Source organism: Cydia amplana, chromosome 5, assembly GCF_948474715.1.
Source record: "Cydia amplana chromosome 5, ilCydAmpl1.1, whole genome shotgun sequence".
NCBI classification, from domain to species: domain Eukaryota; kingdom Metazoa; phylum Arthropoda; class Insecta; order Lepidoptera; family Tortricidae; genus Cydia; species Cydia amplana.
In genome coordinates, this window is record NC_086073.1 from 19,591,468 (window position 1) to 19,608,488 (window position 17,021).

General features: G+C 38.6%; 1 protein-coding gene across 1 annotated transcript; it reads right to left on the bottom strand.

Moving 5' to 3' along the window:
* Nucleotides 1-25: 25 nt before the first annotated feature.
* Nucleotides 26-16,828, bottom strand: LOC134648284 (uncharacterized). Its single transcript, XM_063502774.1, has 13 exons — nt 16,522-16,828; nt 16,095-16,245; nt 15,435-15,575; nt 15,071-15,142; nt 14,657-14,761; nt 13,661-13,724; nt 12,256-12,318; nt 10,841-11,516; nt 7,689-7,804; nt 6,290-6,433; nt 4,492-4,638; nt 3,144-3,251; nt 26-88 (listed from the first exon to the last, which is right to left on the bottom strand). Exons 1-13 carry the CDS (start codon nt 16,669-16,671, stop codon nt 73-75), a joined length of 1,953 nt encoding a protein of 650 aa, XP_063358844.1. The 5' UTR covers nt 16,672-16,828; the 3' UTR covers nt 26-72.
* Between the last annotated feature and the right edge of the window lie 193 nt (nt 16,829-17,021).

Sequence of the window (17,021 nt, forward strand, 5' to 3'; positions counted from 1 at the left end):
TGACTTTTGCTTGTCACCTGACGCTATAGTAATAAAAACAATAAATAATTCGCCTACAGTCGACGACTGTTATCATCTCCGGAGTTTCCTGAAAAAAAAAAATATTTTGGAAATTATGTCTGAAAAAATGCATGTAGATGGTCAAGCAAATCTTGTCAGTAGAAAAAGGCGCGAAATTCAAATTTTCTATGGGACGATTCCCTTCGCGCCTACATTTTTCAAATCTACCGCCTTTTTCTAATACTGACAAGATTTGCTTGACCATCTATAGTTCGTTTTTTTAGCATTAGAAAGAACTTGAAAGAAGGTAAGGGATCTTGACATGTCTTTTAATTGAAAAACGCTTTTTAAAAATCAGTAACTATTACATGCTATTACTTATGAAAGCAGAAGAATATAAATGATCGTATTAGATTCATAATTGTTACATATTTGCCGTAAGTGCCGTAACTTATTTTTAAAATGTGTTTTTCAATTAAAAGACACATCAAGATTGTTTACCTTATTTCTAATGCTAAAAAAAAAACGAACTATACACAGGGCGGACACGCCATACATAAAAAATGATTTGCGTTTATGTGTGCGCGGCACGTCTGTACACGCGTCATTGTGTATGTGTGCGTAAGTCGCTCTACTGAGAGCATGCCAGAAGTCCGTCAGATTCATGTCGCGGGGCGAGGTAATCCGAGTCGGGGCGGGGCGGTGCGTGGCCGTTCTGTATGCTAATACTATTACCATAGAGAAATATAGTAAGACAAGAGTGCTCACTGCATACATCAGTTCAGACTATTAATTTCAGTGTCTACATCTAGCATCGAGTACGGAACGTAACGGAGTCTTATGCTGTTGAGATAAGACTTTCCAGTCGATGCTACATCTATTGTCAAGTAGCAGTACTGATAGTTCCGCTACTCGATGCTAGATGCTAATAGTCTTTTTGGTACTAAAACTGATGTATGGAGTGAGCACTCTATGTATTTTTTTCTCTATGCTATTACTTATTCTGTGCCATCTATAAAAATATCATTCGGCTGATGCTGATATTGTTAAGTACAAGCAAAAATTAATTGATTGTATAATATTTATTTACGAGACAAGTGCTAAATTTGCAACGAGTGTGGTTTTCCTATTTTTCGCACGTGTATACATTTTACAGTACATATGGCCCTTTAAATTTTCGACGCGGTAACGTAATGTGCTTATTATAGCACAGGGTGTCGTAATGGAGTACTAGGTGTACTGTAAAGAAACAAAATGAGGGTTTTCAACACACTGTGAGACGAAGTTATGGACAGAAGCCACCATACATAAATAATTTATTTTTACCGAGTTATAATAACAAAACTACCGTGAGAAACAGACGGGTCACTCACGTATTTTAACTCGAAAAACGCTCGACATGTTTCACTCCGTACCGAGGAGTATCGTCAGGAGCTCGCGTTGGCGGACCCTCCGTGCCCTATGACTCGGCAAAAATACTTGAGTGACCCGTTTTTAATGTATTTTTTCTACTCCCGTACTTTTATTTGTCATTTAAAGGGTCGTGCACACACCTTTAAACCCTTATCTTATAGTTATCAAGACAAGTCTTTAGTTTATTCCCCAAAAAAGTATTTGTGCATACACGCAGTATCTTTTTGGCACTTTCGTGTAATCACCACTTAATAAATGAATGAAATACATAGTTCCCAACCTAATTTTAATTGTCATCTCTGACAGATGAGTGAACCATAGACATGTTTTTTTATTTCATTCATTCTTTTCCCGCCCACCGTGCCCTCCATTCTTTGCTACTTCTTGAATGAAAAATAATTGTTAAATTTACAATTCTATTTCAAAGTAAGTGCTTGGTCGTAGAAACAGTATTGTATGCAACGTTGTTTAACCGAGTCAAAAAATACTCGTGGCGTCTTTATTAACAATTTTCGGCTTCGCCTCAAATTGTTACTCACGCCACTCGCCTTTTTTGACCTCTCTTAAACAACGGTTGCATAAAATACTATAATCACCATACCGATTCAAGGGCTTCTCTTTATAAGTGACCGGGTTCCGGATGCGTCGGGTTCTGCCCTCGCGAGCTCTGTCCGCTCCGCTATCGCTATCGGGGGCCAACCATTAATTACGTCGCAGGGGAAGGGGGCTAAAGCTTTGGTTTCCTCCGATAGCGGTGCCGTCATATAGCGGCCGTCTCCATACAAATACTACGACATCCATATTTAGCCGTATTATGATAGAGAAAAAAATACATAGATTGCTCACTCCATTGATCAGTTTTAGTACCAAAAAGACTATTAGCATCTAGCATCGAGTAGCGGAACTATCAGTACTGCTACATCTATTGTCAAGTAGCAGTACTGATAGTTCCGCTACTCGATGCTAAATGTAGACACTGAAATTAATAGTTTGGATGATGTATGGAGTGAGCACTCTTGTCTTATTATATTTCTCTATGGTATTATTTAGTATGGAGACGGCCGCTATATGACGGCACCGCTATCCTAGGAAAACCGATCTTAAGGAAATGTGACAAGGGGGAGGGGGGAGTCAAAAACGTTGTGACGTCACTATGTGTTACCGATAATGGTTTTGATTTTGTTTATTCGCTGTACAGTAAGTACAGATGTAGTGCATAATTGTTATCCATCGTATTGATAATTATTAGTAGTTTTGATAATTATTTAATAATCGTTGTTCATGTAATTTTTATTCCTAATCGGTTACGTGTTATAAATTTTGTAATGTTGCTTGTAAAAAAAATTTTTTTTTCTAAAAATAATACCTAGTTCGAATTGCCGAAATTTCGTCAAAAGCAAAATTGCCGGGGCTATAACCGCGAAAATCGAAGTTCGCAAATTGCGGGCATCTTTCTCCGTCACTCTAATTACGCCTTCATTGGAGTAAAAGAGAAAGATCCCCGCAATTTGTGAATTTTTTTTTCGCGGTAGGCCCCCAGATATGTGACGTCACACCAGGGGTTTGCCAAATGTAACCAAGTGTGACAAGAAAGGAGGGAGGGGTCAAACATTTTTGAAATTCGTGTGACTTTATTTATACATAACCCCTCGCCACTTCAAAGTGATATATATGTAATATAATTTAACCCGTCATATATAAGATTTGGTATAAAAAATGTAACAACATACCTATTTAAAGGCTTCTCTTTATAAGTGACCGGTTTCCGGTTCCGCCGCGTCCTGCCCTCGCTCACTCTGTCCGCTCCGCTTCCGCTATCGCTGTCGCCGCTGTCTCTCCTGTGGACAATACTTATGTGTACAACAAGTGCAGAAAGTAACCAATACTGCAGATAACCAAGATAACCGGTTTATAGTTTCTGTATCTAAGGAAAAATGAATAAAATCACCGCTTTGGTCGAGACTCGAGACTTACCAAAAGCGTGCGAAACATTCCATTGATTGCTTTTTAGGGTTCCGTACCTCAAAAGGAAAAACGGAACCCTTATAGAATCACTCGTGCGTCTGTCTGTCTGTTCGACTGTTCCACCCCCTATATCTCCGAAACTACAGACTAAAATTTTGAAAAAAAATACATAAAATAGTTCTTTACCTATAGATGACAGGAAAACCTATTCGATAAGGGTAAGGGGGGGTAATGATCGGGACAGACAGACAGAGGGTCCTATAAGGGTAAAACAAACACACATAAAATGTATATAAACAGTTACAATAATTAAATATGGGTTATTCCCACTAGTTACCACCAAGTTGTTACCAGTAGTAACTACAGGGAATTTTTTTCCCACCAACTCGGTTTGGTGGTAACTAGTGGGAATTTTTATTCCCAGTAGTTACCACCAAAATTTTGTTAGAGTTAAATACTAATAAAAACAGTATAAAATAGTATAGTATAAATATAGAGTGATTTTGAATTACCGAATAAAATCACTTGAAAAATAATCTGAATGGATTATTAAATTAATCCTTGCATATATTACAGTTTTTGTACTAGTACCAGCTAAACTGATTCAATATTTTTTCGTCACTTCTAAGGCAGTTTACTAAAACACTAATCGACTTAATAATGATTTATTAAATCACTCTATATATATTTTTTTTATACTGTTTTATTAGTATTTAACTCTAACAAAATTTTGGTGGTAACTACTGGGAATAATATATATATAGTGGAAGAATGCAGTGCATATGCAGTGGAAGAATTTATGAAGGATGAGAGATTTTGATTATAGGGACTTATGTAGTAGCTTATTTATAATACGATTTTTTTTTTTATGATTATCTAATAGATATTTTTAAATTCAATGTTACTGCTGTATAATTGCTAATGTATGCTGTGTATTGTATTGTATAATTATTATTTAAGATGAGTTATTTTTTTTGACATGTATTTTTATTGCTATTTAATTCTAATTCTAGTTATTTTATTGTACATTAATGTTAATATTCGAACACAATCTTGTATTGTTATATGAATAATAAATAATAATAATAATAAACCTTAAATATCGGTAGGTACCTGTAACTCTCTTGTGGCCCGTGGCCCTCTTGGTCCCTGTAACTGTCCTGTTGGTGCGGCCCCCGCCTGCTGTCGCTGCGTATATTGGTGGGCGTGCGGCTAGGCTCGCCTGACTCTATTTCCCTGGCTTGAGATTCTAATTCTTCCCTGTAATAAATATATGATACCGTAAGATTGTGAACCCGTTAGTTTATAATCTAACGTAGGTTAGGTTAGTTTATAATCTCCCTGCCGTCAGTTTATAATTTAACTAGCGAGATTATAAACTGACGAGTGTTTACAATTTTACGGTGACATATATAATTAGAAGCGATAATATAAGCCTTATAACGTAGTTTGAAAGCCGCCAGGGACTTACTGTTAACTATTGGTGGCGGAAAATTGTTCCGGCATTTAGACGCAGCATAGCGAAAACTGCCTCTAAATGACAGAAGCCGGAGTAGTGGAAGGGAGATACGCTCTTGTTGCTCACGCAAACCTTTCAACGACTATATTCCAAACCTTTCAACGACAACGTGATATTAGACTAAGTCCACACACTGTCAAATCGTATGGGTTGTCATGACAACACACTAATACTATTAGACTATCGTTCGAGAAATGGGTCCTGTGTCCCATTCCTCGAATGGTATTAGACTAATATTTAATAATGACTTATATGGGTCGTAGCTGAATTAAATGATTATTATTATTTTTTAATTAGTGTGTTGTCATACGATCTGACAGTTCGTGAATTAATAATCCAACGAACTAAAGTCCACGAACCGTCAAATCGTAGGTATGGGTTGCTTTGCTTGTCACACAAATACATGATACAAGACATAGCCAGTGTGCCGGAATTTCAGTCCCAACTACTGATGTGCTGAAACTTTCCAAAATTGCGAAATGTTTCGGAAATGTAACGTAGGAAAAATTCAGAAAATTTCTTACATTTTTGTATGAGAATTGAAACTTTCCAATTTTAAATTTAAATTTCCCATATTTCCTAGTGAAAGTTTCATGAAATTTCCGAGTCCAACTTTCACATCTGTAGTCCCAACTAAAGCAAATACTGCTGGGATATACAACTATATTGTATGGTCGAATTCATGAGATCTTAAACTGTGTATTGTTTGTTAGAATATCCCGTATTTGATAATGTACTCTTGACGATCATAATATTAATTCTTATAATAATAACATAATAATTTATAATGCAATGTAATATTATGAAATAAATAAATATCTTATCATATCATATCATGCCCTTAATGGAATTCGAACCCGGGACCATCGGCTTCCTAGGCAGGGTCACTACCCACGGGCGTAAGAATACGGCTACGGCACCCCCTGCCTGTCGTAAAAGGGACTAAAAGGGGTCCTTGGGGTCGGGACGGTCGCAGCTAGGGACTGCGACTGCAAAACCGGCCAAGTGCGAGTCGGACTCGCGCACGGAGGGTTCCGCACCATCAACAAAAAATAGAGCAAAACAAGCAAAAAAACGGTCACCCATCCAAGTACTGACCCCGCCCGACGTTGCTTAACTTCGGTCAAAAATCACGTTTGTTGTATGGGAGCCCCACTTAAATCTTTATTTTATTCTGTTTTTAGTATTTGTTGTTATAGCGGCAACAGAAATACATCATCTGTGAAAATTTCAACTGTCTAACTATCACGGTTCGTGAGATACAGCCTGGTGACAGACGGACGGACGGACAGCGGAGTCTTAGTAATAGGGTCCCGTTTTTACCCTTTGGCTACGGAACCCTAAAAAGGCCAGATAGGTCGTCAGCAGGTATAATATTGTCAATGTACTCACGACACGATGACTCTAGAGTCGGTAGCTCCGTTGGGGCTGGGCGCGTCGAAGCGCGGCTTTGGTCGCTTGTGGGCGGGCGAAGCCGGGTCAGCCACTAGTAGTTTAGGCACTAGCACTTGTAGGACGCGAGAGCAGGACAGCGAACTGAAACAAACGTTTTAAAATACTGTTAATCACCTTTTTAGGGTTCCGTACCCAAAGGGTAAAAACGGGACCCTATTACTAAGACTCCGCTGTCCGTCCGTCCGTCCGTCCGTCTGTCACCAGGCTGTATCTCACGAACCGTGATAGCTAGACAGTTGAAATTTTCACAGATGATGTATTTCTCTTGCCGCTATAACAAATACTAAAATCGGAATAAAATAAAGATTTAAGTGGGGCTCCCATACAACAAACGTGATTTTTGACCGAAGTTAAGCAACGTCGGGCGGGGTCAGTACTTGGATGGGTGACCGTTTTTTGCTTGTTTTTTGTTGATGGTGCGGAACCCTCCGTGCGCGAGTCCGACTCGCACTTGGCCGGTTTTTATTAAATCATCTATGCACATCACTTATTCGGAAAGGGGCTAGGAGGGATCAAAGTGACACTTTTCTTCCCTGCTAGGAGGGATCAAAGTGGTACTTTTTTGTTCTAAGACAGTTTTTTTTTTAAATTTTATATTTAAGGAAAAAATGGAAAAAGTTACGCTTCCGGCAGGACTTGAACCCGCATCCTCCACAATCCGTGTGTTGCTTTTAACCACGGAAGCCTACCAGGACCGCGCAAATCTTTCCATTCCTTCCTTTATGCATACACGCCTTTGGCATTTTAAGTAATTTTTTTTTGTTTGTATGCGTTATAATTTCTTAATAGGTGGTGTGAAAAGCAGTATGTGTCACATGGTAGCAAAATTATTTCCACCTTGGGCGCTAACACTTGAATCCCTTGCTACGCTCGTGATTCTAATATCGTAGAACCCTTCGCTTCGTTCAGGATTCAATATACGCCCTCACCGTAACTATATCATTATGCTGCCTTGTGACACAATCTTCTATTACTCCTTGTCAATCAAAAAAGAAGACAGTTAAAATGTGACCTATTTCACTTGCTTTGTATAATCGAATCGAATAACAATTAATTCAGTATGGGTGGATCAACTATTTCTTGTTGTTATTCTGTCCGGTCAGCCAAGAGACAATAGTAGCATAGTTTGTTAGAAGACGTACACCACCTTCTTCTGACACGCTTGGTAGACGACTCTCAATGGAAAGGGTTTATAAGTATCACAAAAAAGCGTTTTTGGTGAATTTAAATGCCTAAAAATCAGGTTTTAAAGAGTGACCCAGGAGAACGTAACCATGGCAACGAGTGACAAGAAAAAGTTGATTCACCCATAAATTGGTAATTTAGGTATACATACCCATTGAGCGAGTCCCTCGCCGGTGGCGGCGTGGAGCTGCGCCTGCGCCGGCGCACGGTGGGCGTGAACATGCGCGGGGGCTCCGGCTCCGGCTCCGGCTCCGGCTCCGGCCCGGCCTGACCAACATAAAGTACTTTGATTAAACAAAAGGTTACATTCGCAGCAGCACGGCTAGCACATGATGGGCGCGACAGTCGACAGGCGAGAAAATGCCGCGACATAGAGCTCTCTCGCGAATCGGTAGCATAAGAACCGCGCGACAACCCGCTGTCTCGCGGACAAATGTCAAAGCGACATAATTTTGTCGTTTGACAGTTCCACGCGGGATACTCTCAAAAATCGTAGCACGAGTGTACTATGGGAGACAAAATGTCCCGCGTTTGAACGTCAAAATGAGAGAAATTGTCTTCGAGGCTAGAGGGTCGCGACAAGCGCATTTGGTCGAAGTTTTGTTGACTTTTGTTCTAAAAGAAAGATAATTTTCCATATTTTATATTTATTTCATACTACAACACTTTTTTGTTTAAGTATAATTTGAATCTTGAGTTTCATGATCATGCCATTAATATCAAAATGATTATATTTTTTCACAATGACTTGTTTATTCTCTTAAGTTAAACGAAAATCCGACAGAAAAAAATCTAAGCCTAAGATTGTACGACCACGACCTCATCAACAAAGCAAACCTTTGGTGGCGAATTGACTGGGGGATAATTAATAGAAACATAAATAATTGATACAAAAATAGTACATTGCTAATCCGCGAAACAATTACGTGCTATCAATCAGTGCTAACCCGTTATATTTACTTACACGCGTATTTTTACATGCAATTATTGTTGACAACCTATATTATGTCGCTCCTTAGGTGTTTCCATTCATTGCGGGATATAAACAACACAATCCCGACCTGAATATTGCGATCAACCTTACTTATAATAAGTAAATGCAAAAGTAAATATGTACCTATGTACAGTCAGCAGCAATAGTTGCTAAGCGGGCGAGGTGTTCAAAATGATCTTGACGCGACTTTATTGTTAAGAGAATAAGAGCGCGTCAAGGTAATTTTGAACACCTCGCCCGCTTAGCAACTATTGCTGCTGACTATATGCTACCTCTTGACGCTTAATCCGCCGAACCGATTTAGACGAAATTTTGTGAAACATCATTCCACAAAGAATGCAAATAATGAATCTGGCAGCTCAACTCAACCTCCACCTCACAGAAGACCACAGCCGTAATACTTACTTTGTAGTGTACGAGTTGGTACTAGCCTAATCCTTAAGTTACGATTCCCACCGACCGGCTAGAGTTGGGCCGCGCCGGAGTGCTTTTTCAGTGTACCTATTACATAATGTGTGGCAGAAGCGATAGAATCCGTCCGGAGCCATCCGAGCGGCTTTGGGCATACAAATGTGAAATGCGCTCCGACTCCGACGAATCGTACTTAAATCTGAGTACCTATCTCAAAAAGGTCAAAGTAAATAAAATCATTTAAAGTTTTTGGTAGTATTTATTTAAAAGTCACATTATTTGAGAAGTGTTATCAACACTCGACTGTCCTTGCACGGAGTAGGTTCCCAACTTGAGCCCTTCTATGTCCTCCGTGATGGCAGGAGGGCTGCGGTTAGCAGCAGCATGCTTAGGTGTAGAGAATACCTCCGTGTTTGATGACAGGCTTGTGCATGATTATCATTCAATCTATCTTCGAAGCCATAAGGGAGATATGTCGGGGATTAGCATAAGATATTTAGTCTGTAAATAAGATTTAAAAGGAATGTAATTTTTTTGCAAAAGACAACGGAAAAGAGCTTTATGAAGATTGAATTGTGTACGTACTTACAACTTGACTTCTTCGTAAAGATGGTATTTTGTTAGCCAAAACTTTTAACAAAACGCCAATTATTCGTAAGGAGTTGTATTTTAATGATTAGGTAGGTAATCTTTAGATAATTATAATAATATATCCCAACTTGTAACGACAAAGCGAATAAAATTTTGATTGACAGTATTGACACTGACATTTTCGACTTAAAAATAATATTTGCTATTTCTTATTCTTCATACTGCGAGAAAGAGACAAAGTTATCGTGACTAGGGACGCTCCGTTTCTAAGGCTGACTATTCATTACTTATCCGATTATTATTTTACCGATTCAGTGTTGCCACGAATGAAAAGTTTGTTCCATGTATAAATGGCCACATTGGCTAAGTCGCGCGCGGGATGGCTCTCTCTCGTGGAACTCTTTTCTCGATGTGCGAACTCGTGCTGCCAAAATCGAGGAATTGACAGATAGAGATAGAAATTTGTGACGGGCGACTGCCGTCTCTCGCGGCGCGAGCTATCCCGCGGGTAATCATGTGCTAGCCGTGCTGATCATACAAAAGGAACAATCTAAATTATACTGTACATTTTTCAACATTTTTAAGATAATCATTGTAATAAACAATATAGTAATGTATTAGAACAAATTAAATTATTTTCAGAAAATATTTTAATTTGTTTTTATTTCAAGTAGACACACTACTATAAATTATAAACTTTGAATAAATGTCAGATACTAAGAAAAAGTATCTATTCTTAGTATATGACATTTATTCAAAGTTAACAATAGTAATTGTTCCAAATGAGTTTTTTTTTACATTATTAGTAACTGTCACTGTGAGGTATATTAGGCTCACGCGGAGCGACCAGTAACCAGCTGGGACCCTCCCTCCAGAGAATTGTCTACTCTAACTCTATAGAAATAGAGTTCAAATAATGTTACCTCAGGACTGTCAGTGTGAGGTGTGTTAAGAGCCTCTTCAGTAGTGGAGTCAGGTCCAGTCACCAGCTGGGACCCTCCAAGGGAATGTAGACCCTAGCTCTATAGAAATAGAGTTCAAATAACGTTACCTCAGGACTGTCTGTGTTAGGTGTGTTAAGAGCCTCTTCAGTAGTGGAGTCAGGTCCAGTCACCAGCTGGGACCCTCCAAGGGAATGTAGACCCTAGCTCTATAGAAATAGAGTTCAAATAACGTTACCTCAGGACTGTCTGTGTTAGGTGTGTTAAGAGCCTCTTCAGTAGTGGAGTCAGGTCGAGTAACCAGCTGGGACCCTCCAGGGGATTGTCCACTCTAGTTCTATAGAAATAGAGTTCAAATAATGTTACCTCAGGACTATCAGTGTGAGGTGTATTAAGAGCCTCTTCAGTAGTGGAGTCAGGCTCGCGCGGCGCGTCCAGTAACCAGCTGGGACCCTCCAGGGGATTGTCAACCCTAGCACTATAGGAATAGACTTCAAATAATGTTACCTCAGGACTGTCAGTGTGAGGTGTGTTAAGAGCCTCTTCAGTAGTGGAGTCAGGCTCACGCGGCGCGTCCAGTAACCAGCTGGGACCCTCCAGGGGATTGTTAACCCTAGCACTATAGGAATAGACTTCAAATAATGTTACCTCAGGACTGTCAGTGTGAGGTGTGTTAAGAGCCTCTTCAGTAGTGGAGTCAGGCTCACGCGGCGCGTCCAGTAACCAGCTGGGACCCTCCAGGGGATTGTTAACCCTAGCACTATAGGAATAGACTTCAAATAATGTTACCTCAGGACTGTCAGTGTGAGGTGTGTTAAGAGCCTCTTCAGTAGTGGAGTCAGGCTCGCGCGGCGCGTCCAGTAACCAGCTGGGACCCTCCAGGGGATTGTTAACCCTAGCACTATAGGAATAGACTTCAAATAATGTTACCTCAGGACTGTCAGTGTGAGGTGTGTTAAGAGCCTCTTCAGTAGTGGAGTCAGGCTCACGCGGCGCGTCCAGTAACCAGCTGGGACCCTCCAGGGGATTGTCCACTCTAACTCTATGGAAATAAAGTACAAATTACAAACTGGTTGAACATTTATAGATTTAAATCATCGTCGTACGCTTGGCAGTGAATTTTGAGGCCAATTCGGACGCACACTTTCACATCTAAATGATATATATATAATGTCATTTAGTCATTCCGCGTTGCTCTTTTTATCGATATTATTAGATCAATCTGTCAATAGCCGCACCCAAAATAGGGAGTTCTCCTTCTAGTCAAATCAGTTTCTTTTTTAGAACGGTCAAAACAATTTGCTATAATTCGGTTTTTTTAGCATTAGAAAAAAGGTAAACAATCTTGACGTGTCTTTATATTGAAAAACACTTTTGAAAAATAAGTCACGGCAAATATGTAACAATTATGGATCACATACGATTATTTACATTCTTCTGCTTTCATAAGTAATAGTTACTGATTTTTAAAAAGCGTTTTTCAATTAAAAGACACGTCAATATTGCGTAGTTACTTCAACTTCAACATTTATTCAGCAAATAGGCCACAAGGGCACTTTTACACGAATTATAATATGGAATTTATATGAAACATTACGCAACAACGTCACGGTCAACTTACCTACTTTATATACATCTATCCGATTTATTAAATAAAACTTTTGTTTAAAAATAACCGCTAAGTTTGTTTTTCTAATAATTATCTGGTGCTTTTCATGCATGGTGTGAAATATTTTATTTTAAATACAGTCAAATACCCTATTCCGGGTCCTGGTAATTACCTAGGTGGCGTCTGTTCTTCACTCTCAGGTTCAACGTCCTCCGTTACTATGTCTAGTCTTCGCCTGCGGACACATAACAATTTATACCGGGCCTGTAAGAGCAAACACCATAGATTGCACTCCTCAAACGATGACACTTTTGTTCTAACTTTTTTTCTGAAGTGAAAACTTCTTTAGCGGCGCTGTCACAGAATAAATAATAGTACTAAGTACAGAAGACTCACTCTCTAACAAAACGCGTCTGTTACGATCAGCACAGATATGGCCGCTAGGTGGCGACAGCGCCACGCGCGGCTTATGGCTTTCCCCAAAATTGGGGCCGAACGGATGTACTTTTAGCTACGTGTAGCAAAGCGACGAAATCGCGGAGTGAGACACGCCTGGCGCTGTGCACATTTTGTGATGGGGAAAAAATGTTACACTTGCGACAGGTCACGTGACCGTAAGATTCGTAAGACGGACATGTGACCTGATCGAAAAACTGTTACAATGTCATTGAGTTTTCACTTCTGCCGGCACTCCCGGAGTGCAACCCGTTGTTTTTTTTATTATAAATGGGCTTACAGACTAGCCGAGGCGAAGACATGGCCTACGATAGAGCGAGCCTGCCCAGAAGGTGCCTGTTCACCCTTGATTTGAAGGCTGCCGGGTTATATGAACTCGGCTATTTACGTAGAGTCCAGACGACCTGGGGGCCGATTTTTGAATCTCGACCATTCGATTTCGTCACTCGAAAATCAGTGAAAAACGATGAAATGCTATTTTTGAAATTCTACTGATAGAATTTGAGAATCGAGTGGTATTGACCACTCGTATTCAATTCTATCAGTAGAAAGTAGGAATCCACAATTTTAGTCACATATTTGTATTATATGCCGCCAATAAAAAAATATCTTAAAGGAATTAATTTATTAGATTTTATGTGTTTATTAGATTAGCTAGTTTTTGATTGAAATATAAATATTTTTGAAGTGCTTACCATCGAAAGTCAATCACTACACGGTCGAATGGTGACTTTCAAAAATAGGTATTATTAGGATCATGCGAAAAAAATCGTGACAAATTTTCGTATACGAGTATTTTCGACCACTCGCTTTTAAATTCGAACGTTCGAAATTCAAAAATCGGCCCCCTGGCAAATCGACCGATTTGATCGTGAAAATAATTGGCGCCAATCTCATCTAGAGTCCACACGTACACAATCACCAATTTGCATTCCATAGATACTAACTTCGAAAATTGGCATTTTTGTGACCGCACCTGGTGATTTGATCGGGCAATCAAATTGGCGTTTGCGTCATCAGATTGGCGAAAAATCGTCTCGTCTGGACTCCACTTTAGAGCTATTTAGTTTTAATTCTGGATAATCAGTGTAGTGAGTGTAGTAATTGCAAAAAACACTTACGATGATTCGTAATCGTCATCAGCAGTCATGTTTTGAGGTTCCTCGGCCACCTCCTCCATGCTTGCTGAAAAAAAAATTGTTAGACCAAGATAAGCCTGCAGCAATTTTGACAGCAGACTGTGCAGGTCTTTTAAACGCCAAGCTTCTATGAAATTATGACGTATAAATTTTTTTTTTTTTTTTTTTTTTTTTAGTTTAGTATATTTAACAACACTTGCAAACTACTGAATGAGTACCTATGAGGATGAGTATGACTTTAATTTTAATGTCAATATCGACTCCATAGCTCACTATAATGCTACCATGCGATGAATACTCCGATGCCTATTTATTTTAGTTAGAAGAATAGGCCTCATGTATGAAGTTTAAATTTGTGACGTCATCTATGAAAAGGGACCTTATTGTCGATGGCGGTTACGCCATTATTAACGATGCTCCGATATCAATACAATGCCGCGCGACGCTGTGCGGCGTAAGCGCCATCGACATTAAGGTCCCTTTTCATAGATAATGCCCCATTTTAACGAAATATTTTTTATTGCGATGTTTGTTATCGTTATGTCATGTTACAAATGCATTTCCGTTATTAAATTATCATTTAAATGCCTAAAATAATAAATAAAAAGTACAAAAATTTGCCCGCGTGAAGCTAGTGAGCGAAACGCAACGCCATTGGTCAAAACGTCACGTGACGTCACTCGTTTCAACAAATTGTTAAGACCAACCAAGAGTGAAAGGGATGGCATCTGAGTAGCAAACGGCATACGTCAGTTGCATGCAAAAGAGCCGCGTGACGTCATCACGCGCGTCGAATTCGCGCCAAAAAATATGAGCGTTTCAACCGCTCAAATATTTTCAACATTTTAAATATTTTTTAATAAAATAATGGGAAGGTTTATAAAAGTATTTTTATTTTTTCCGGTGTTGAAACGATATAAATAATAATTTAAAAAAATAAAAAAAGTCATGCATGAAGCTAATTGGTAACAAAATCACCGTCAAACGGGATGTTGTCCCCGCTGTCATCGGCAGGCTCCTGTTCAGTCTCATTGTAGTTCGGAATGGCCCTCATGTCTATCCTCGTCAGCGGAATGTAAACATCTGAAAACAACAATCTAGAATAACTATTAAATTAAAAAATATATAAACCCATTACACTACATATATGCCAACAAAATCCATTTTATGCAAGAATTCCTAGCATCATTTTGTAAAAGATCTGATACTCGTTCTATGAAACATAACTAAGAACCACCGCACCGTAACTCGTAACCTCGTTTTCACGTTAAAAAGACAGAAGGACAAAGAATGGCGTCAAACATATAATACCCCTATTTTGCGTCGAGAGTTAAAAACTCTCATCATGATTTAAAAAGTAGTAGTAGTAATAGCATACCTCTAGATACATACCTTGTAGCATGTGCATTGGTAACGCTCTAACGGTAACATTGCGACTAGAGTTCGGACTCCTAGCTGTTTGTCCTGAAAATAAAATATTTCGATTAGCACTTTAAAATGAAAAAAATAGAAAATAGTTTTGATAAATTTATTTAAATTATACACTAAATATAAACCATGTTATTATCCCGTATACCAAAAACTACTGTTTGATTCACTTCAATACTTATGTGACTTATATCTAACAAATCTGTTATTGACCATAAACAATACTGACATATGTATACATACATAAATCTAAATCTCGAATAATGAAAAAATGGTTATAATAATATAATATATATTCTTATAAATGTATTCTCATACTTACTAGAACTAGTGTTAATGTTCAGAGTAGCCCTGCTGAGTGAAACTACGGGCTGTATGGACTGCCCGCCCATCATCATGGGAGGCACCCGGTGCACCTTCTCAGTAGAATTGCTGATGTTGCTCCATCGTGGGGACACTGTGTCTGCGCCTGTATATAGATGGATATACAGTTGACTCTCGTTAATTCAAACCAGTGATAAGCAAACTAGCAAACTAATATTACAGACTTCTTCCGAAAGACTAATAATTAATTCACATTATGTACTTTTGATATTGTTAAAAATTTTGCAGTTCATAAATAATAATTGATTATTACTCAATAACTCCAACATTAATATTTTTTCTCTCAAAAAATTCGAACCATTTGATATTTCAAACTCTCAATAATTCATAATATTTTAAAAGTCTTTCGAGTTTCGAATTGACGAGAGTCGACTGTAGTAGACTAGTAGTGTTTCTACTTGAAATAAAACAAATTAAAATATTTTCTAAAAGCAATTTAATTTGTTCTAATAGAGTAGTGGCGTTATTCATAAACGGCTGCTAACTTAATCAGTTTATGTTCGTCGTTTTTCCCTATCTGTTGTTATACCATAGAGAGGGACAAACAATGATCATCAGCTAATTAACTTAGCAGACGTTTATGAATAACGCCATAGAAATTTACCTTCCCGGTCTCTCATGTAAGTCTTGGCTAACTCAATGGTGCGTGCGACGGCACTGGAGGCCTGCACAAGGTGGGAGAGAGCCTGCTCGCTAGCTTGTTGGAGTGCAGCATCTAGCTTGCGAGCGTCTGCGGCACCGCCGCTTTTAAGGCGCTGGAAAAGATAATGATATGATGTGTCAGGTTGAGCCATTTTTTTAAAAGAAATTATTGTCTTTTAAAAATAAATATAGATAAATATAAGGGACACAGTCACATCTTACACAGTCGTTTAATATAGTCGCAATATTACCAAACAATATTCATAATTTTCATTAATCAGCAAGTTTGATAAAAGCTTTTTACGGTAAAAATTAAGGGCACTTTCACGGTCATTGACCTGTCAACTCTACAGCTGTTTCCTACGACGTTGTGCCACTGCAACACTTACAATCACTTTGAGCCTCAGCTCGTTGACCTCTTTCATTAGCTCCAATTTCTCATTTTCCCTCTGAGCTGCCGTCATCTTCCAATACTGAACTTTTTGCACCAATTCATTATTTTTCTCTATGAGACTTTTAATTTCATCTTGAGCCGCCATGAACACTACCTAAACGAGAAAGAAACACCCACACGTTACACTTATTTACAACACACAAGGAAAGTAATATCCTTGCTAAATTAAGTGTTTTATTTTGATTATGTTTAAATGTTTTCGTTCTTTCTACAAATCAAACTCAAAACGACGAAAATTAGGTGACTATCTTGTGACTATAGACAATTAAAAACACAGAGCAACTAGACAATAATCGAATCAACCGTAGACAAAAACCCTGTCAAATCATTGTCAAATATTGTAAAGACAAGTTTACACTATGCGACAACGTGTAACATCAAGTAAAAATGTACAAAAATATGTTGTCTATGGAAGTATTGCCAGTATTGAATATA